Here is a 20,883-nt window from a genome sequence, read left to right as displayed (position 1 = left end):
TTTCCTTCTCCGATGCATGAAAGTGAAAAGTGAAAGTGAAGTTGCTCAGTCGTATCCGACTTGTAGCAACGCCATGGACTGCAGCCTACCAGGCTCCTCCGTCCATGGGATTTTCCAGGCAAGAGTTCTGGAGTGGGGTGCCATTGCCTTCTCCAATTGCTGGTAAGGGAGCTAAAATCCTACATGCCCCACGGCACAGCCAAAAAATTTAAGAAGTAGAAATAAAACCACCACTATCGGGGATTCCCTGGAGTTGGAGTTATTGTACTTAGAAACTGTACAACCTACCTACAGACAGGTGTCAATACTCACTGAAATGTAGACTTAAAATTTGTGAATTTCAGTGTGTGTAAATTATATCTCAATAAATCTGGTTGAAAATGTGCAAAGAAAACCTGTATTGGGGTTTTGAATCCAGAAGCCCTGTTTTGTTTTATTTTGTTTTAATTGCCCAGGAAGGCACTCCTTGTTGTGGGAATTCTGTGTATAAATGTTAGATTTGGGGGCTCTGCAGAGAGCACAAGGATACGGGGAGGTAAGCAGGGTTTCAGGGAACCCTTACTGCTGACCCAGCTCTGTCACTTCTTAGCTCTGTGACATTGACTAAATCATCTTTCGAGTTTCACTTTCCTCAGCTGTTCTTCTCCCCAAGTCACCCAACTTCCTTTCCCTATCTCAAAGTTTAGGCTTTCTTCATTGTCCGAGCCCTTCAGCCCCCACCCCCAACTTCCAGCTGAATGGAGTCAAATCTGGGGTGTTGGACAAGAGGTCTGGTTTTGTGGACACTGTATTCATCAGGGGCCCTGTTTTCTCAGCATAACTGCCCCTAGTTCCTAGGGTCTCTCACCCTCTCGTCCCTTCAAGGTCCGCCCACCCCACCGACAGGGGCCACGTTCTGCTCTGTGGTGGAGGGCATCTCTAGGAATGGACTGCAGAGCTCAGCTAGATCTGGTTCCTGCCGGCCTTTCCAAAGGCCTCATCTTGATCCCCGCGGGCCAGGAAGGAAGGATGTGGAGCTGGTCTTACGGCGCCATCTTCTGGACAGACCTGTGAGAGTTCATTCTACTTGCAGTCATTCAGAGAACACACAGCAATTTTTTTGGTTTTCAACGTTTTAAAAAATCTCACCCGCTTCCCCATAACCAAGTTCTGATTTCTGCCCTTTCTGAGCCATTTCTCAGGAGATACTGTACCAGGAGCCCTCTAACCTTCTGAACATAGGGCTGGATCCTCTGGAGGGGTAGTGGGTTAGGTGTGCGATTCTGCGACCCATGAATTGTAGCCTACCAGGCTTCTCTGTCTATGGAGTTTTTCAGGCAAGAATACTGGAATGGGTTGCCATTCTTTTCTCCAGGGGATCTTCCCAACCCAGGGATCGAACTGGGTCTCCTGCATTGCAGGCAGATTCTTTACCAGCTGAGCCACCAGGGAAGCTGGAGGGATAGGGATGATCCCTAATCCATCGAGACTGAGCAGCTGAGGCCAGTCTCTTTCAATCATTCTGTCAGTGAACCCATGTCTCCACATATGTCCCCATATGTCCCCAACATACCCACCCCAGGAATCCCTGTCAATCACTAAGAAGCTGTTGCCCGCAGGCAGGGACATTGCCTTCGTGACTTTCAGAGTTTTCTTCTATCCTCAGTTTCCCTGATTGAGGGCTCACTGCAGCCAGGAGAATAAGATGTGTATTTTCAATGCCTTAAAACTCAGGTGTCTGGACAAAGAAGCAAAAGCATCATATGACATAATGTTATATGTGGAATCTAAAAAGACTTGATGCAAACGAACTTATTTACAAAACAGAAACAGTCTCACAGACTTAGAGGATGAACTTAAAAGGTTTCCAGAGAGAAGGATGAGGGGAAGGGATAGTTAGGGAGTCTGGGATGGACAGATACAGACTGACACTGCTACATTTAAAATGAATAACCATCAAGGACCTACTGTGTAGTACAGGGAACTCCGCTCAATGTTCTGTGGAAGCCTGGATGGGAGGGAGTTTGGGTAAGAATGGATACATGTATATGTATGGCTGAGTCCCTTTGCTGCTCATCTGAAACCGTCACATCATGGTTAATAATCGACTATGCTCCAATACAAAATAAAAAGTTTAATTAAAAAGTCAGATGTTGGGATAAAGAGAAATTGTGGGCCTGGTCAAAAGGAGTCACATCTCTCATGCCATTTCTTTTTCTTTCATTTGATGTATGTCTGTTTTTAGAGTGGATGTAGGTGATGGTGATAAGGGGACACCAAATACATAAGCTATAAAGTGGATTTATTACTTTAAAATTTTTTTATTGAGGTATAGTTGATGTGTAATGTTACAGAAGTTTCAGGTGTACAATATAGTGATTCACAACTTTGAAAGATTATACTCCATTTATACTTATGATAAAATATTGGCTGTATTCCCTGTGCTGTACAATATATCTTTGTGGCTTATTTATTTTATACACAGTAATTTGTACCTATTAATCATCTGCCCCTATTTTATTCCTCCCCCTTTTCCTCTTCCCACTGGTAATAACTGGTTTATTACTTTAAATTTTTTTATTATTTACTTATTTTGGCTGTGCTGGGTCTTGGTTGCTGTGTGGGCTTTCTCTAGTTGCAGAGAGCAGGGGCTGCTGTCTGGTTGTGGTGCCCAGGCTTCTCACTGCAGCAGCTTCTCTTATTGTGGAGCCCCGGCTCCAGAGCACATGCGCTCAGTTGTTGTGACACACGGGCTTAGTTGCCCTGCCTTATGGGGGAAATCTTTTCAGACCAGGGATCGAAACCGTGTCCTCTGTATTGGCAGGCAGATTTTTAACCACTGGATCACCAGGGAAGTCCAGTTTATTACTTTTTAATACGCCATTCAGAACATTAATGTTAAATCATTTTCCCTAACAAAACGGTCCTTTTGGAAGCCCTTTTGTGGAATGATTGCCTGCAATTATCTAAATTAATTCAAAAGCACTAACTCTTCAAACTGAGTGGACTTTTGCAGGCTGTTTGGTGACAAGATGTGTCATCAAGCTGGATGGCACTGTTTAGATAAAGAATGGAAAGGGACTGTAATGAAATGACTGCCTTCTGTGGGTATTATGCTGACTCTAAATTCTTATTTCCCTTTTCGATAAGCATTCCATATTGCTGGCAGAGTTCTTTGCTCAAAATACTGAGCTGGTATCACTTAACTGCTTCAAAGTCTTTAACGGATCCCCATCACCTTCAGAATACAAACCAGACTCTGTAGTCCAAGAGCAGTGGACAATGGAGTCAGACCAGCCTGGGTTTAAATCTCACCTGTGCCCTGAGGCAAACTATCCCAATTCCTGGGCTCTCAGTTGTAAAAATAAATCTAACAGCATCTACTTGGTAAGCCTGTTTTGAAGACAGTAGGATTTCTAAGGAGCACAGATTAGTCAACTCAGTAAATGGCAATAATTAGTTAGCATGCCATTCAACGCTGCCCTTGATCCCGTCACAACCTGTTTAGTGGGGAGTTTCAAGTCTTGACATATCCAGGCCTCCCCACAGAGACTCACAGCCTCCATTCCAGCTACATGTGCCTACCTGCAGTTCCCTAGACAGATTCTCTTCCGCTTTGCTTTGCTTACACTATTTCTCCCTTTACGGTGTCTCTTTCGCCAGCTTCTTTCTACCAAATACTACAGAACATAGTCTCTTGTGTCAACATTTCTAATTGTTTTCAAGATGAACTGGAACAGCCAATTAGTAAATGTCTATTGAAATGACTTATTTCAAAAGAAACATTATTTTACTTTTATTATTATTATTTGTGTCAATACTGCTTTTCTTACTGAAGAACCTGTTCTGAGGGATAGCCCACTGCTCTGTATGTACAATATAAGGTGCACACGTTTCACAATAACTCTCATTTCTGTGGATCCTCATCGAAGATGTTTTCCAGTTTTAGTTGATAGAGATGAGGAAGAGATTAGGAAGCAGATGAGGACCATACACATGTTGATGACAGAGTACAATCTGGCAGCCATTTGATTTATTTTTCTTTTGTCATGAAGTATGACGTACCTATAGGAAAGAACAAGTCTTAAGCACAAACTGAATTTTTAACACCATTCAGGTCAAAATAAAGAACACAATTTGATTGCAAAAGGTATTTCTACCTTGAAATATCTGTCATCCCTTTTCTCCTTTCAATCCTCCACCCACCCCACTGCCACCTCTGGGCCCAATCACCTGCTTATCAGTCTCCCTCCCCTTCTTTCCCTACTGCCTGGCTCCTGGCAAACACTCAAATATTTGAGTGAACGAAAGGAATGCGCGAATATCGTTAAATGAAGGAGGCCCAGTTTGGAGTGAAAGTGAGGTCCGTAGGGTTGTGCCCAAAATACTTTGGGTAAATGATTCAATTTTGCCTACACCAGGTTCCGGAATTAGAGAGTATCTACGAGAAATCAGGGGTAAGATTTTTTTTTTCCCCCTCTGCAGTTTAAAGGGAGATTAAGAGCACCGAAAGTTTGATCCTTAACCCGATCTCCAGCTCATCCACCAACCCACTCCCAGGCCTGTCTGGTCCCGCCTTTGCCATACTGAGCCACGAAGCAGACACCCTCCCTGCAGAGGTCCAGTCAGCGGGGAGCCATCCATCACTGTCTGGATACGGGCCAATCCGACCAGCTCAGCCTTTCTGCCAGCCAATGACCGGAAAGCAAAGGGCGAGCGGAGCCAGAGAGGGTACCGCCGGCTCAGTGTCGTTTAAAGCAGGGTCCAAGGGCCTGGAGGTGCTACCTCTGTGTTCCTAGCTCGGTCTAGGTGTGGATTACGTCCCCCCTACATCTGAGCCCCGGGCCAGTGTTTCAGTGTGCGCCCTCCGGCTGGGTTACTGACGTCCCCGGTGCCAATTCACAGGAGGAAAGGGGGCGCCCTGAAGCCCCTTACCCACAGATACTCGAGACCCGCGGGGTAGCCCACGAGGGCAGAAAGGAGCCCAGGAATTGAGAGCAGACGGCGCCCCCACCCTCGCGTGCTGCGCGCCCCAGGCCGTGCACACACGGGGGAGCGGGGGAGGCAGGGCCAGCGGGCAGAACTCAAGCCAGACAACCAAGCCCGCGGTTCTGGCGGCTCCGCGGGGCTGCGGGCGCCAAGAAGGGGCTGGGGTGCAGTAGGCCTGTCCGCCTCAGCCCCGGGAGAGCCAGGCCTGCAAACTTGGAGTCCTGGACCCCCACTCTGCCGGCGCTCCCCAGACCTCCCGGATCCCTGCCCCCGCCACCGAGGTTCCGCGCAACCTTCTGAGCTGCCCCCTCCCCGCCGCGGGCGTGGGTCGGCTGCTTCGCTGCAGCCCCTCTCCCCAGAGTCCTTTGGCCATAAAGGGCAAGGGCACCTCTCTGGTTGCCTCTCCGCATTACCAGGGCCCCTCTACTCATTCCTCTTAATCCAGTGTAGTCCCTGTGTGGGCTAGCGGGTCGGACGACCCTAGGATTGGGAGCGTGACAAAGCTGCCTCTTTCCAGCTGTCCTGGCTCTGCGGAAACTGTCGTAAATACTCTAACCTTTCAGAGCCTCGGTGTGCCTCTCCGTAAAATGGGCAAGCACCGCATAGTCCACAGTATTCGGTGAGTCAGTTTGAAGTGCCGGGCCTTCCCATTCCAGTCTCTGCACAATTGAAATTGCAGGACCCAGCTGGGCGCGAAGGGTTACTAGGAAGCGAATTTGCCCCTCCGGTTCCTGCGGTCATTTAGAGGCGGTGGATGGAGCGGACACCGGATGAAGCCGAACATTAGCCAAAGTATTTCTGGAAAATCTCTCATTTCCCGTCGCCACACTGGCCCCTGAACTCTACAGCACTTAACTGCAGTCTTTTTTTTTTTTTTTCAGGGTTGCATTATTTATTGGAATGGTTGTGTACAAAGTGTTTATAATCTGTTTATATAACTATTATTTTCTCTAATTACAAAAGTAGGCAGGCCCATTTATAAATATCCATTGTAGAGAGTTTTTTTATAATGTAGGACTTGCTGACACACAGGGACCGCTTCTACTAACACCCAGGGTCTGTCACTTTCAGCAGCGGCAGGCAGAAATTCATGAGCAGTGCCTGCAGCGGAGCTCGCAAGGCCGGTCCCGCCCGCTGGTTGCTAGGGCAACGCCCTGCCGCTAAATTTGGAGGCCAGCGATTAACTAGCGGGAGCAGGGGTCTGTCCCACCCTGGGGGCGGAGTTAGCAGGGGGCGCGGGACTCGGAGGGAGCGCGTTCCCCGCCTTTCCCTCCAGGTGGCGCTATAGGATCGTGGATAAAGTCGCTGGACCCGGCTCCCCGCGGCGGTGGGCGCCTAGGGGCGGAGCCAAGGCGGGGCGTGAACTTGCATCTGCAGTTGGCTCTGGATCTGGGGAAACCAGCGATCCCGGGCCGAAAGTTATCGACACTCTCAGGGACTTCAGTACGCCACGCAGAAAAGGGAAAAAGGGGAGGTTCTGGAACAGGGAGAGAGAAGAGGAGTCGTGACCCCCGAAAGTCACTCCATCTTTCCCATCTGCCTATAGGATCCCTCTCCTTACCTGCAGTTCTCACCCTCGGGCGCGCTAGGTGCTCTGGACACAAATGCAAGGTGGGAGCTGGGCCGGTGTCTTCTCACCCCTAGTATCTGGGCCTAGCCAGGCTTGCAGCGCTCTAGTACCCAGGATATATGCCAGCATTGGATTTCCGCGGCAACTTCCCGAGCAAGCCAAGAAAAACAGGCGTGCTGTTCCTCAGTTTGTCCAGAGGAAACCTTTACGCCCTTCCCTTCTGGAGACTGAGAATGGAAAAAGTGAGCTGAAGAATACCAGTGCGGCCACCACGTGTGTAGTATCTTTTGCTCTTTTCTTCCCAAATGCACTGTTTCTCCCATCGTGACTCTTTCACCCTGTCACAATCATATCTAGCCCTCCACAATCATACACTGCCTCACTTAAGTTAAATCGGCTCCTTTCCCTTTACCCACTTCCTCCCCAGTCACACAACCACAAAGATACACCTAGTACTGGGCATCCGGAAGATGCCTCAGTGTGCAGAAGCCCTTATCAGAACACACACACACTTCCCAGGCCAAAAGAGAAAGAGACCATTGGCAGGAGACAAAAGCAGGTTTATTTGGGCTCTGGGGCCAGGGATGCCTAAGGTGTGAGTTAAGACAACTCAGCTGGTTCTCAATGCCCAAAGGGCAGGCCAGGGCAGGGAGAAGGGGTGACTCAGTATTGAAGCCAAATCTCTGCATTTCAAGTCCCTGGCTGGAGACCTCGGGAGTCAGTTCTGGGAGGGCATGGGTTCTAATGTTCCCTGGGGTCTCTGTGCTTTTGCTAGGATTGGGGGAATGGTCTGGGGGCAGGAGCCTTGAATGCACAGCCTTCATTTCAGTAACGACCATTTAATTTGTTCCTTGGCAGACTGAAGAACCTGGGTAGGGTGGGGTGTGGAAGGTTGAGAGAATTACTGGGTGGAATTCAAGTGCATTAACAGTGCAGTGGCAGGTTGGGGGGATACATGTCCTGGAGATCCCAAGTCACTAGGTGGCAGCAGCTCATCTCTGCCTGCTTTAAGGGGGCTGGGCCATCAAGATGGAAAGAGCCGCTCAAACTGGCTGCAGCCAGCAACCAGCCCAGATGGGAGCTGGCCCAGCCTGCCCTCTGGTTCCAGCATCTGCAGCCCTGGGTGTGGCAGCAGCCTTGTCTCCCCCACACCCACACCATGCCATGCAAGCTTCCACCCGCAGTGCCACGTCCAGGCAGAGGCGGGCCCCGGCCTGACACTTCCTGTGCCCAGACACCTCACCAAACCCCTAGCTCTAGCTTTGGCTGGCAGTAAGTCCTCAACACCCCACCCCAAGCTGCTGCTGATGTGGCACAGCTGGCAAAGGACTCCTGGGCAGGCTCTGCTGAAGGCCACCTGCACTCAGATGTGTTCACTTTCATATCCTGCTGTGAAACCACCTCAGCCCCATATTTACACAGATCCATGCAACTGTGCACACACCATGCAAACACAGTGCGGACCCCACCTATGTCCCTCAGATTGTCCCTCCAGCCATCAAGCCTCACTCCCACCCGAAGAAGGCTGATCCCACACTGTATGTCCCTTCCTCCTGCCCACTCCCCCTCCTCTCTCAGGGACAGCCTGGACCTGGAGTCCTCCTGCAGTTCTCAGTGAAGATCTACCTTTCTCCTTATTTCATCTCCCATTCACTACCTGCACATCCCTTGGTGTTTACTCAAGAACTCCATTAAAAGTGCCCCATGGAAAACAGGATGTATGCCAAGAGCTTTCCGTGCTTTAGCTCATCTAATTTTCATAATAACTCTATAAGGAGTGTCCTGTGATTATTGTGGCTCAGACGGTAAAGCGTCTGTCTACAACGGGGGAGACCCGGGTTCAATCGGGAAGATCCCCTGGAGAAGGAAATGGCAATCTACTCCAGTACTATTGCCTGGAAAATCCCATGGACAGAGGAGCCTAGTAGGCTACAGTCCATGGGGTCGCAAAGAGTTGGACACGACTGAGCAACTTCACTTTCACTTTCACTTGTGATTATGCGAGGCCCAGAGAGGTAGACTATCTTGTGCTAGGCCACCCAGCTTGTAGGTAGTAAGGCAGAACGCCACATCCTTTGGACGACTCACACCAGTGCCCCTGTTCTTATCTGCTCTGCTCATTGTCCCTTAACCTCTTTAGCCCTGAAAATTGCCATGCGGCTGCATTCATCTCATCAGGGTAGGAGGAGGCAAGGAGAACGGGGAAGGGAGAGGCCGCGTGAGCATGAAGGGCAGGTACAGCAAAGGGCACCACACCTGGGGCCCCACATGAAATGGCATGGGCCCATCTCAGCGTTGGCCACTACAGCACGAGGAAGTTAGTGCCAGGACAGGAAGCTCCATAAAAGCAGGATTAGTCTGGGCAGAGAGACCTGCGGGTAGACAGAATGGAGGTCAAGCCTGACAAGTAGGAAGTTTGGGCAGCTGGGAAACCAGTCAGGCCGTAGATCTGGAAACCTCAGCCCTGTCCCACATGCACCCTCAGATAGGACCATGCAGGGGACTGGCGGGCACGGACTTTTCCACACTCAGGTCACTCAGGGACAAGGTGCAGCCCAAACTGGCTGTGCCAGCGGTGAAAATGAGATCCCATGGTGGATTTACGTGTCCCTTAACAACCTCAGTATGGACCCTAAAGAGCAGGGGTGAGGGGTTAGAAGAAAACTCCTATTTGGGATCCTTTCCAGAGGCCTGAGCCCCCACACTGCTTGGGGAACAAGTGATCCAGGCATCTCCAGTGTGGGCAGCTCCTCCTGGGCTTTGACCCAACTACACCCAGCTAGGAGATAAGGTGAACTGCTGGGAAGGCATCATCATTTATTAATACCCAAGCTCCACATTACCATGGGGACCCTGGCAGCCGCCAGTGGACTGTCTCCAAGAGGTGGCCTGACACAGTCATCCCTTCCTTCCTGCATCCCTGACTTCTCTGCCTGGAAAGCCCCACTGGGTCCCCCTGGGATGCTCTGTTCTCCTCCCTTTAGCCCATCTCTGGCCAAGGCAGATGGAGAGGGCCTACCTGGGCCACACTGTGTTCAGTCAAGCCGCTGTCATCCGCCTATGGGGGAAGCAGAATCAAGGTGGTCAGGCCAGGGAAAGGGTAGCGGGTGAAGAAAGGCAGGTGAGAGAAAGGGGCTTGTGGGTGGTGAGCAGATGCTGTGATCAGGGGATCCAGAACTGCATGTGTATGTATCACTCAGGGGAAGTTCTAGAGCCCTTGGAAGCCAGCATCCTCAGGGATGTCTCTGGGACACGGTGGGTGGAGAGTGAGGGGGATTAAAAATGACAGGAAAGGCTTCATCCAGACATGAGAAGCCAAACTGGGTGGGGAGATTCCATCTCTTCCCCTCCAAGGCCAAGTTCAAGGCAAGACAGCCACCAGGTGTCTCTGTGAGGATTTATTTCCTCAGTCTGTACTTCTCACCAGGGAGGATGGTGAGGTATTTGTAATCGGGCAAGGGAAGAGGACAGAGATCTCTTTTACTGGCTGACATCCCTCCAAACTGCTGCTCCCCTCCAGAAGTGCATCAACCCAGTGGCTGCTCCTGCTAGAGGAGCTTGGGTTCCCTTTGCCCAGACACAGGGAAGACCGGAGGTACAGAGGATGGGAAGGGGAGCCTGGAGGGGATGGGAGTAAGGGGGGATGCAGGATGACTCTTACCCTAAAATTCACTTTCTGGATCACTTGCTGAGGGTCACTCTCCAGAATCACGCTATAAAGTGAGAGAGAAATGAGGAAGAAAATCAGCCCCATGCTTTCCTTGGACTCTGCTCCCTGCTAAGCCCTTTGCTTCCCTGCCATATCCTGCAACATCTCCCTTCCAAGGTACTTGGCCTGCCCATACTCCTCAAGCCAGAACTCTCCCTCACCATGGAGCCCTGATTCTCACATACTTTGTCATTACTGGGCAAACACTTGAGAGATCAGGCCAGTGCAGTCCAGTCTAGATCGATCAGGTTGGCAAAAGCAGGGGCTCAAAAAGTGAGAGTTCTAGAAAGTTCACTTCACCTCTGGGATGAAGGGTTGGATTCAGATGCAGTGAAGGACGAGAAGCCCCCTGGGGTCCCTATCTGGTTTCACTATTATTTTCTGCCATGGGGTTGTGCTATACATGAAAGAAACGGAACTGCAAAATCAGAATCTACCTTCCCTTTTTTTTTTTAAACTTCCCTTTCGACAGACCCAATTATGGAGGCATTTCTTGGCTAGTTGGCACTGTTTGATGATGCTCTGGGGGGTGTGCAGGGGGGAAGAGTTGGTCACTGTGGGTGAGAAAGGGTCCACAGGAACTTAGTGACTGCTCCTCCTCACCCAGTGAGCCTCCTATAGGGCTGAAGGAAGTGAACAAACATTTCCTGAGACCTTCTCCCAGGCTCATCACAGGGGCACTTGTAGCCCCAAGTCCCTCACCAGAGGTCCTTTAGAGCGACCATTCCAGGCCAAGGTTCAGGACCAAATGTTGCTTCCACAAATGCTTCCCTGTTTTCATTGGAGGGAAAGGGGGGCAAAAACTGGGCCTTCTAGAGGTACAGATGGGAAGCTGATAAAACTTACAATCTCCCTTGTGAAGGCCCTGCACCTCCTTTTTTATTTGTAACTGTGTTTTCTTGAAGAAGTTCCACACCAAATTTTATATACAACTTTTATATTCCACAAAACCTGGTCTTATTTCCCTCACTGTTGGGTCCTAGCAATTAGCACAAGGCCTTGCAACAGCAGCAGCAGGCAGTCAACAGACATAGAGGAAAAGAGGGAGGGAAGGCAGGAAGAAGCCCACAGCCCCCCATCTCCCGGGGCCCCTGTCCCCCAGCAATGTGCGTCATTGCCACGAGAAGAGCACAATCTCTGGAAACATGCACAAGTTTAGATCTTGGCCCTGCCACCTCCTAGTCATGTCACCTTGGGCAAGTCACTTAAATCTCTGAGCCTCTGTTTCCTCATCTATTAAATGCATGTAATCACAGGCATGTGGATGTCTCACGGGTGATCCGTTTCCATTATTCTTTGCCCCAGAGCCAGAACTTCTTTTTCTCCCTGAATATTGCCCAATCCCCCCATGGAAATTCACTAACCAACCTCTCATAAGAGCTCCCAGCTTCCTAAGATTATAATCTTAAACCAATAAGAGGAGACAAGATTTACTGAAGAACTATGAACTCCACCTGCATCACCTCATTTAATCCCACATCCTTTGAGGCAGTTTCCTTATTGTCTCCATTTCAAAGCTGGGGAAAGTAAGGAAAATAAACAACTAGCCCAGGTCATGCATGCAGTCGATGTTGGAGTGAACCTCTAAGAGCGAGAGGTGTAGCTGCCGCAGGGCTCTGCCTGAATGAAGACTTCCCAGGAAGGGTGGGTGTCTGTGCTGCCTGCTTCTCCTGGGCATTGGAGAGCAAACCATTCTCCTAAAACCTTGCCTGGTCAACAGTCAGCCATAGTTTGACATCAGATTACTATCTTGCGTGCTTGACTTTGGCTAACGTTGAAGTCAACTTCCATCATCATGAGTGGGGTTGGGGGGTGGGATCACAGGGAATATGCTGGAAAAAGGGAGGGAGAAGCTGGCCAGAGAGCCAACAACATGCTGGGTGCAACCTAGAGCTGAGAACCCTCAAGGCCACCTCCCACTGTGAGGGTTCTTGACCAGTCCCTCTTCCTCTCCCACTCCTCACCCGCCATCCACAATCTCATCCACCACCAGGAAGGCTCCGTCCATGTTCTCCAGCAACCAGCGCTTCTCCACGTTCTTCCTGAAAGAAGACACAGCTCTGGAACCTGCCTGTGGCATGGCCGGGAGGAGCCGGGTCCTTGCCTTAGTGAGGTGGACCCGCTCTCTCCAAAGACTGCCTCATTCCCCACCCTCCAGCCCCTGTCCCCCCACAAGCACAGGGAAGGAGAATGTCAAGGGGAGTGAGGGTAGCACCTGGGCAAGGGATTCCTGAGCAGAGGACGGGTCTGCTTCCTTCAGCCCCTCATGCTCAACTCTACCCATGCCGCCCCTGCCACTTTTGGGCACTGATGCTATTTCCACCCTAAAGCACTTCAGGTACTACAGCGCTATTATAGTTACACATGTCGACTGTAAACACTTATTTTTGGTTATCCGAGTTTGATTTACCCAGGCCACTGGTATCACTGGAGTAGATACCAGATCACTGAATGGGAATGGAGGGAAAATTACCCTGAGCGTCAAGTCAAAAAACCTTGAGTTTGAATCTTGGTTCTGATAGAAACAACCTGTAACCTCAGGCAAATCACTTAGCTTCTCCAGACTTCATCTTCTGGCCATACTATTGTTTGATCAGGTAAAGGGCAGGAGCCTTGCAGGAAGTTGCTCTGGCTCCAGATTTCATCTTGTGGAGACTTAAGGAAAAAGCAGGGAACCATCCTGCCTGTGATCTACCAAGGTCTGGGGGATGGGAGCCTTGGAGGACAGAGGACCTCACTCACCTTAGCACGTGGTTCAGGGACTCAAACAGGCAGGTGAGAACAGACATGAGCATCAGCTGGTGAGGAGTGGATACAGGAGGAGGAAAACGAGAGAGACTGAGGTTGAGAAGGCCAGAGGAAACCTCAGAACCTAACTGTTGGACAGCTGCCCCTCTCTAGGGAGGACAAGGCTGGAGCCTGGCTGCAACTTGACCTGAGAAGGTCCCTCCCTGTGTTTGAACTGGGAAGCACTGGAATGCCTGCTGTAGGACACTGAATACATCCTTCTCCAGTGATGCATGATAGAGACAGACGCTCCCGGCAGAGGACTCCATTTCTGGTACCCAAGGAACGGAGGAGTATCATGGATATGCATTGTTTCAGAAAGAACCATTCTGGAGGCTTCCAGTTCCCTAGAGTCTAGAATTAGGGATACCAAGGGTGAGCCGCCCAGCTTCTTCCCCAGATTCCAAGCCACTCCCCCACAGAGAGACCCTCCTTGTCTCCCCAACCTCCTGAATTCACCTCGTTCTCGTAGGATGAGCCCACCACATACAGGAAGAGGTCAATGCTGCTCTTGTAGACGATGGTCATGCCCCCGAAAAATGCAATCTCACCTAGAAGAGAAATGGGGTCTCAGTTCTGGTCACCTTTGCCTGATCCCTCCTGCCCATCTCCAGCTCTGCACCTCTCCCCCTATTTCCTTCTTCTTCCCAAGAACACCTGCAAAGGAAATTCCAGTCCAGTCCAGTGGTTAGGACTCTGTGCTTTCATTGCCAAGGGCCCGAATTCAATCCCCAGTCTGGGAACTAAGATCTCACAAGCAGTGGCCAAACAAAAAAAGAATCCTTGCAAAGACTAGAACCCTTGGAAAGACCTGCACTAGGGACACTACCAGTGTCCCTCTACTTCATTCCTAGCACCCAACTGCCTCATTCTGAGAAGTCAACAAACCTGGTTTAAGGCTGACCTTTCACCCACCATGTGCAATGCCTCTGACCCTCAGGTTGGCGGTGGCCTCTTCCACTGAAAAGAGTCCAGGCATGCCAGAAGCAGGTAGGTGGGAGCAGGTGGCAGTAGCGGGGGTGTGTGTGTGCTGGTGAAGGGGAGGAGGGTGAAGGTTCACCAGAAGGGAAAAGGGAACAGCTGGGAAGGGGAGGAAAAAGCACCTCTGAAGAAAAGGGAATGGCCTGTGGGTATGTGAGGCCGACAGGGACAGCTCTGTCCAGGCGGAGATGACAGTGTGCATCTGAGAGTTCTGTGCAAGGAAGACGAGGACACTTACTGTCAGTTCGGCTGGTCTTGTTGAAGACATTTTTCTCGAAGGCCATCTGCTCTTTCATGGAGGGGAATGTGTCATCATAATACTAGGAGGAAGGGAAGGAGAAAAAGTGACAGCCGTTCCACAGGGTCTGGCTTCTCCCTGGATGGGTGGCAGGGTGCTGGCCAAGTGGGACCCTGCTGCCATGCCCCCTCTCCTCTTGACTGCCCTCTATGCCTGTCTGCTATTTCCTCCTAAACACAAATTCTGAGCAAAGAGAGTCATAAAAAGTAGAGGAATTTTGAGGCCTGCCTTTGGAGTCCTGTCCTGATTTCTTGGAGACCTTTGTGCTTTCAGCAGATGGCTGGGGCAGTCACTAGCCACACTGTTTCTACACTAATCTGAGTCTACAGGAGAGAAGGCAGAACCAGGGGCTCTTTACCACAATAATATCATAACAGCTATTTTATTATCCACATTATATGGATGGGGTAACTTCCCTGACACCTCACAGTTTAAGGGACAGAGCTGGGATGCAATGGCAGCAATAGTCTGACTTCAGACAGGATTATGGTGAAGATCCCCTGGAGAAGGAAATGGCAACCCACTCCAGTATTCTTGCTTCGGAAATCCCATGGACAGAGGAGCCTGGTGGCTACAGTCGAAAGAGTTAACACGACTTAGCAACTAAACAACAATGACAACTACGGTGAAGATGAACTATCTAAGGCAGAGTTCCTGGCACACACTGCCTAAGGAAATCAATGCTGTTTTGTTGGGTTTGATAAGACTGTCTCTCTGACTCAGTTCCTGCATTTGCACATGGATGTGATCTGCTGGGAGGAGGCCCTGGAACCTTTGGTTGCTGAGCTACCTCTGACCATCTGCTAGGGCAAGGGACGGTCAGCTCAGCTTCCATTTTCTGAATGTAGATTTTGCCACCTAGTGCCCCATCTGCAGGCAAATTAGTGGTCTCCCTGCCAGCCACTGTTGTGATGAACAGGCTCCCTGCAATGTCATGAAGACAAGAGTTTCAGCCTAAACAATCTAAGAAGTCTACATTGCATTTCATAGCTAGTTGAGGTGTCATAGCCCCACTATAGTTAATTGTGTTGATGGTAGATATTTATTTTTGGATTATTCTAGTTTGGTTTGTCCGGCCATGATCACTAGCATATATACCAGATAACTGAATAGTTGGTGCAGAGAAAATCATCCTCCTGAGCTTCAAGTCAAAATACCAGAGTTTGGATCCCTGCTCTGATATTAGTACCTGTGACTCCAGGCAACTCTAGCTTCTCTAGACTACCTTTTCCTCATTTATGAAAGAGTTGGATTAAAATCTGGTCTACAAAATCCTATGTTTTAAATCCTTAGTGTTTACCAAGCTGTAAAAGCAAAGCAGAGGGTACTTGTTCAGAATTGGGGGACCCAGGAATCCAGGGTCCCAGGCCAGTGTAAAGGACAGTGAGAAGACATTCTGGGGAACATGAGTAGAAACAGAAGAGACAGCCCCTCCCCCCTTTGGGGGCCAGCATTCTGACAAGGCAAGAGGATGGACAGAATGACCTTTGGAAGGGTCTCAGCTGAGCTGCTCTGTGTTGCAGAGCCCACAGTGGGGTCTCTCCTGCCAGGTGAGTCAGCTGGGTGGGGACTTCTAGACTTGGGCCTGTGGCACAGTGTCTTCGGGGGCCCTCCGGTGAGGGTGGGAGGTTACCTTGGCCAGCAGGCGGTGTCCGTCATTATCTAGGATGAAAACGGCCTTGATAGTGTAGAGGGAAGGTTCCTGCAACTGACACGGGGGAGAGCTTTGTTGGCCCCTAAGCCAGCGCAGACCCCTGTCATTGGCTCTACGTGATCTGCTGATCCCAGGAGTCCATCCTCAGGCCAGCGACCCCAGCCCCAAAAGTCCACAGCTGGTTCCGGCCCAACCCTATGCCACATGGACCACTCGGGTGCCCGCTCCCCTCCCAGGCAGATGCCCCACTGCAGGCCCTGGGTGGGCGCTGTGCCCATTGGGTGCAGAAGGTCCGTCCGGGCCCAAGTTCTGTCATGCACTGACTGCTCCAGAGCCCGAGTCGGAGTGTATCACAGAACCTGGGCCGGGGGGACAGCGGCGCCGAGCTCCTCCAGCGGCCCCCGGCGCCCTGGCCCGTCGGGCTCCAGAAGCACGCACGTCAGCCCGCCGCCGGGGCGGCCCCGCGCTCCCTAGCCCTCCGGGAGAAACGCGATCCAGCCCGGCCGAGCCGTCCCCGCCCGCTCCGACTGCTCCAGAACTTCGCCCACGCGGACGCCACACCGGCCTCCTCCCGAGTCAGCGCGGAGGAACTTTTCTGCCCGCGCGGGCGCCGCCCCTCCCAGGCCGGTCCTGGCGGCAGCAAGTTCCCCGGCGCCCGGCCCGTGAGCTGGCGCCCCCCGGCCCCCGGCGCCGCCCGCTCCGTACCCGCAGCCCCGCGGGCTCCCCAGCTCGGGCGGGCGGCGCCGGGCCCGCAGTCGGGGCGGCCGCGGCCCCCTCCCCCGGGTGCGGACGTGGCCAGGCCTCCGGCCGCTGCATTCCGCTCGCTGCCTCGCGCTGACAGCGCCGCCCCGCCCCGCCCCGCGCCCCCCGGGCCGCCGCCGCTCCTCCCCGGCGGCCGCCGGCCTCGCGCCCGCCCCTCTCAGCCCCTCCGCGCGTGTCCTTCCTTTCCCCGAGGCCCTTCCCTCCTCGCCCTCCCTCCTCTCCCTTCCCTCCCTCTCCGCCCTGCGCTCACACCCCAGCTCTCCTTCCCCTGGCTCTCCTTCCCCTCGCCCTCCTCGGCCCCTCAAAGCCCAGAGCTCCTTGTATCCTCAGTTTGTCTCAAGAACGGCCCCCTTTCCCCCTCCTGCCTTCTCTCTGGCTTGTGGGTTTGGTTTGCACCGACGTCCACAGGCTGCCCTGAAGCCATCAGAAAACACAGGCAAAGTCCAGTTTGTCTCTGGACTCCTGGTAGGTACTGTTGGCACAAACACATCAGGTCATCCTTTGGACTTCAGAGACAGGTCCTAGCAGCGGGAGCAGATGAGGACAGCTCTAGAGAGACTCCTCTGTGCAGCAGAGTTTCTCCCGTGCCTCTCCCGCGACTTGGGGAAGGCAGCCATGGCGCCTGGACACCTCTGCAGACACGGACACAATCTGAAATGAGACAGATACCCAGCAGTACAAATGTTCCGCCTGTGGATGGCATCAGGCTTTGCTATGCTTTGGTTCCTTTGGCCTAGGTATACTAGGTGGTTTAATCACTATGTCGTGTCCGACTCTTTCGAATCCAAAGACTGTAGACTCCCATGCTCCTCTGTCCATGAAGTTTTCCAGGCAAGAATACAGAAGTAGGTTGTCATTTCCTTCTCCAGGACCTTCCCAACCCAGGGAATGAACTCTTGTCTCCTGCATCGGAAGCAGATTCTTTACCCATGAGCCACTGCTGCTGCTAAGTCGCTTCAGTCGTGTCCAACTCTGTGTGACCCCATAGATGGCAGCCCACTAGGCTCCTCTATCCCTGGGATTCTCCAGGCAAGAATACTGGAGTGGGTTGCCATTTCTTTCTCCAATGCATGAAAGTGACAAGTGAAAGTGAAATTGCTCAGTCGTGCCCGACTCCTAGCGACTCCATGGACTGCAGCCTACCAGGCTTCTCTGCCCATGGGAATCTCCAGGCAAGAGTACTGGAGTGGGTCACCATTGCCTTCTCTGCCTGAGTCACTAGGGAAACCCATTAAGTATACTAGAGGGCTTTAGCTTCAGAATCTTCAAGGCTAGTGGGAAATTAACAGTACTTCAATGGCACCCCACTCCAGTACTCTTGCCTGGAAAATCCCATGGACGGAGGAGGCTGGAAGGCTGCAGTCCATGGGGTTGCTGAGGGTCAGACAGGACTGAGCGACTTCACTTTCACTTTTCACTTTCATGCATTGGAGAAGGAAATGGCAACCCACTCCAGCGTTCTTGCCTGGAGAATCCCAGGGTCGGGGGAGCCTGGTGGGCTGCCGTCTATGGGGTCACACAGAGTCGGACATGACTGAAGTGACTTAGTAGTAGCAGCAGCAGGCATTTACCCATCACTATAGTCAAAATTCTCCAAGCCAGGCTTCGACGGTATGTGAACTGTGAAATTCCAGATGTTCAAGCTGGATTTAGAAAAAGCAAAGGAACCAGAGATCAAATTGCCAACATCTGTTGGATCATCGAAAAAGCAAGAGAGTTCCAGAAAATATATACTTCTGCTTTATTGATTATGCCAAAGCCTTTGACTGTGTGGATCACAACGAACTGTGGAAAATTCTTAAAGAGATGGGAATACCAGACCACCTGACCTGCCTCTTGAGAAATCTGTATGCAGGTCAAGAAGCAACAGTTAGAACTGGACATGGAACAACAGACTGGTTCCAAATTGGGAAAGGAGTACATCAAGGCTGTATATTGTCACCCTGCTTATTTAACTTATATGCAGAGTACATCATGGGAAATGCTGGACTGGATGAAGCACAAGCTGGAATCAAGATTGCCAGGAGAAATATCAATAACCTCAGATATGCAGATAACACTACCGCTTATGGCAGAAAGCAAAGAAGAATTAAAGAGCCTCTTGATGAAAGTGAAAGAGAGGAAAAAGGTGGCTTAAAACTCAAAATTCAGAAAACTAAGATCATGGCATCCGGTCCCATCACTTCATGGCATATAGCTGGGGAAACAATGGAAACAGTGACAGACTATTTTCTTGAGCTCTAAAATCACTGCAGATGGTGACTGCAGCCATGAAATTAGAAGAAGCTTGTTCCTTGGAAGAAAAGCTTATGACCAACCTAGACAGCATATTAAAAAGCAGAGACATTACTTTGCCGACAAAGGTCCGTCTAGTCAAGGCTGTGGGTTTTCCAGTAGTCATGTATGGATGTGAGAGTTGGACACAGAAAGCTGAGCACTGAAGAACTGATGCGTTTCAACTGTGGTGTTGGAGAAAACTCTCGAGAGCCCCTTGGACAGCAAGGAGATCCAACCAGTCCATACTAAAGGAAATCAGTCCTGAATATTCATTGGAAGGACTGATGCTGAAGTTGAAACTCCAATATTTGGCCACCTGATGCGAAGAGCTGACTCATTTGTAAAGACCCCGATGCTGGGAAAGATTGAAGGTGGGAGGAGAAGGGTACGACAGAGGATGAGATGGTTGGATGGTATCACCGACTCAATGGACGTGTGTTCGAGTAAACTCCAGGAGTTGATGATGGACAGGGAGGCCTGTTGTGCTGCAGTCCATGGGGTCACAAAGAGTCGGACACGACTGAGCACCTGAACTGAACTGATAGGCATGCATTTTATAGTTAAACTCTTTAAGGTACATTATATAACTCACACCTATGAGGTGGGTGTTCTCACCCCCATTTTAAGGAAGGGATACTCAGAGTTTGTGTGATCTTTCAAGATCCTTTAGTTAATCAGTAGCTGAATGGAGGTGGAACCCATGTTTCAGACCAAGAATTTCTTCTCCACTCTTCTCTTCAGGTCATCTTATGTTGGGTACCCCACTCACTTATGAGGGTTTCCTCTGCTGAATAGTATCAAGCTGTTTCATTTATCTCAGCTTCAGTGTCATCACCAAGAGGCCCTTTCTAACAACCACCAACTCTAACTTGATAGGTCTTTGCTATCCCTTTGTGTCTCAGCACCCTACTTTTGTTGTACTTAATTTCTAAATACCATTTTTACTAATTTGTTTACAAACATGTGTGGTCCTTCTCTGCGCCAGGTGTTATATCCTACAGAAATAGAGATAATGTGCCTGCGGAATCCCTGGTGCCCCAAACAGGGCCTGGCACATGACAGGTTCAATGAAACCATATTTTATGTGCTGCACAAATATTTATTGTTTACCATGTACCAGTTGCTTTTTTAGTCACTGGGACGCAATAGCAGCCAAAGTAAACAAAATCTTTGCTCTCATGGAGCTTATTCAAGTATTTGTGTGTGTGTGCATGCATTTCTGTGCAATACCCACAGTACACAGATACATGAATAAAATAGTCATATTTGAATTGGTGATAAGTACTGTGTGAAGAAAGGGGCTTCCCAGGTAGCGATACCCACCTGCCCATACAGGAGATGTTTAAGAGATGCAGGTTCGATCCCTGGCAGGGAGATCCCCTGGAGAAGAACATGGCAACCCACTCCAATATTCTTGCCTGGAGAATTCTCATGGACAGAGGAACTTGGTGGGGTGCAGTCCATAGGGTCACAAAGAGTTGGACATGACTGAAGTTACTTAGCATGCGTGCATACTATGAAGAAAAATTGATCTGGAAAGGGTATCAGGAATGTTAGGGGTTGGGGAGAGGCAGGGGAAATTGCCATTTTCATTAGGGTCATTTGAGAAAGCCTTCAAGGTGACACTTGAGCAAAGAGCTGAAGGAAATGAGGGGAAAAGCCACACAGACATCTGTAGAAACTTCTACTGAATGTCTTTTTATGATGCTGTAGAAGGCACACCCAGATCTTCCCTGCAGGCTACCAGACTTATAATAATGAACATTAATCAATGCTATCTGGTATAATGCGGGAAAAGAGTATTTAGTTTGGATTCCAGATCATCAGACGTTATGTCAATGATCATGCCAGGTCAATGTTATTAAAAATCCTGATTT

General features: G+C 50.6%; 1 protein-coding gene across 3 annotated transcripts; it reads right to left on the bottom strand.

Moving 5' to 3' along the window:
* On the bottom strand, positions 6,530 to 16,817 carry COPZ2 (coatomer protein complex subunit zeta 2). 3 transcript variants are annotated; one of them, XM_018064949.1, is made up of 9 exons: positions 16,673 to 16,817; positions 15,947 to 16,021; positions 14,254 to 14,335; positions 13,494 to 13,585; positions 12,990 to 13,045; positions 12,212 to 12,289; positions 10,200 to 10,251; positions 9,558 to 9,596; positions 6,530 to 6,765 (listed from the first exon to the last, which is right to left on the bottom strand). In XM_018064949.1, the coding sequence occupies exons 1-9, from the start codon at positions 16,781 to 16,783 to the stop codon at positions 6,622 to 6,624; spliced, it is 729 nt and encodes a 242-aa protein (XP_017920438.1). In that variant the 5' UTR covers positions 16,784 to 16,817; the 3' UTR covers positions 6,530 to 6,621. The 3 variants fall into 3 exon arrangements, with proteins under 3 accessions (XP_017920438.1, XP_017920440.1, XP_017920439.1); XM_018064951.1 differs by lacking the exon at positions 6,530 to 6,765 and adding an exon at positions 7,078 to 7,406 and having other exon boundaries at positions 16,673 to 16,788; XM_018064950.1 differs by lacking the exon at positions 6,530 to 6,765 and adding an exon at positions 8,469 to 8,910.

This window comes from Capra hircus, chromosome 19 (assembly GCF_001704415.2).
Source record: "Capra hircus breed San Clemente chromosome 19, ASM170441v1, whole genome shotgun sequence".
Taxonomy (NCBI): Eukaryota; Metazoa; Chordata; class Mammalia; order Artiodactyla; family Bovidae; genus Capra; species Capra hircus.
The sequence above is the reverse complement of the archived record's forward strand: the minus strand, read 5'-3'. Positions and strand labels throughout refer to the sequence as shown.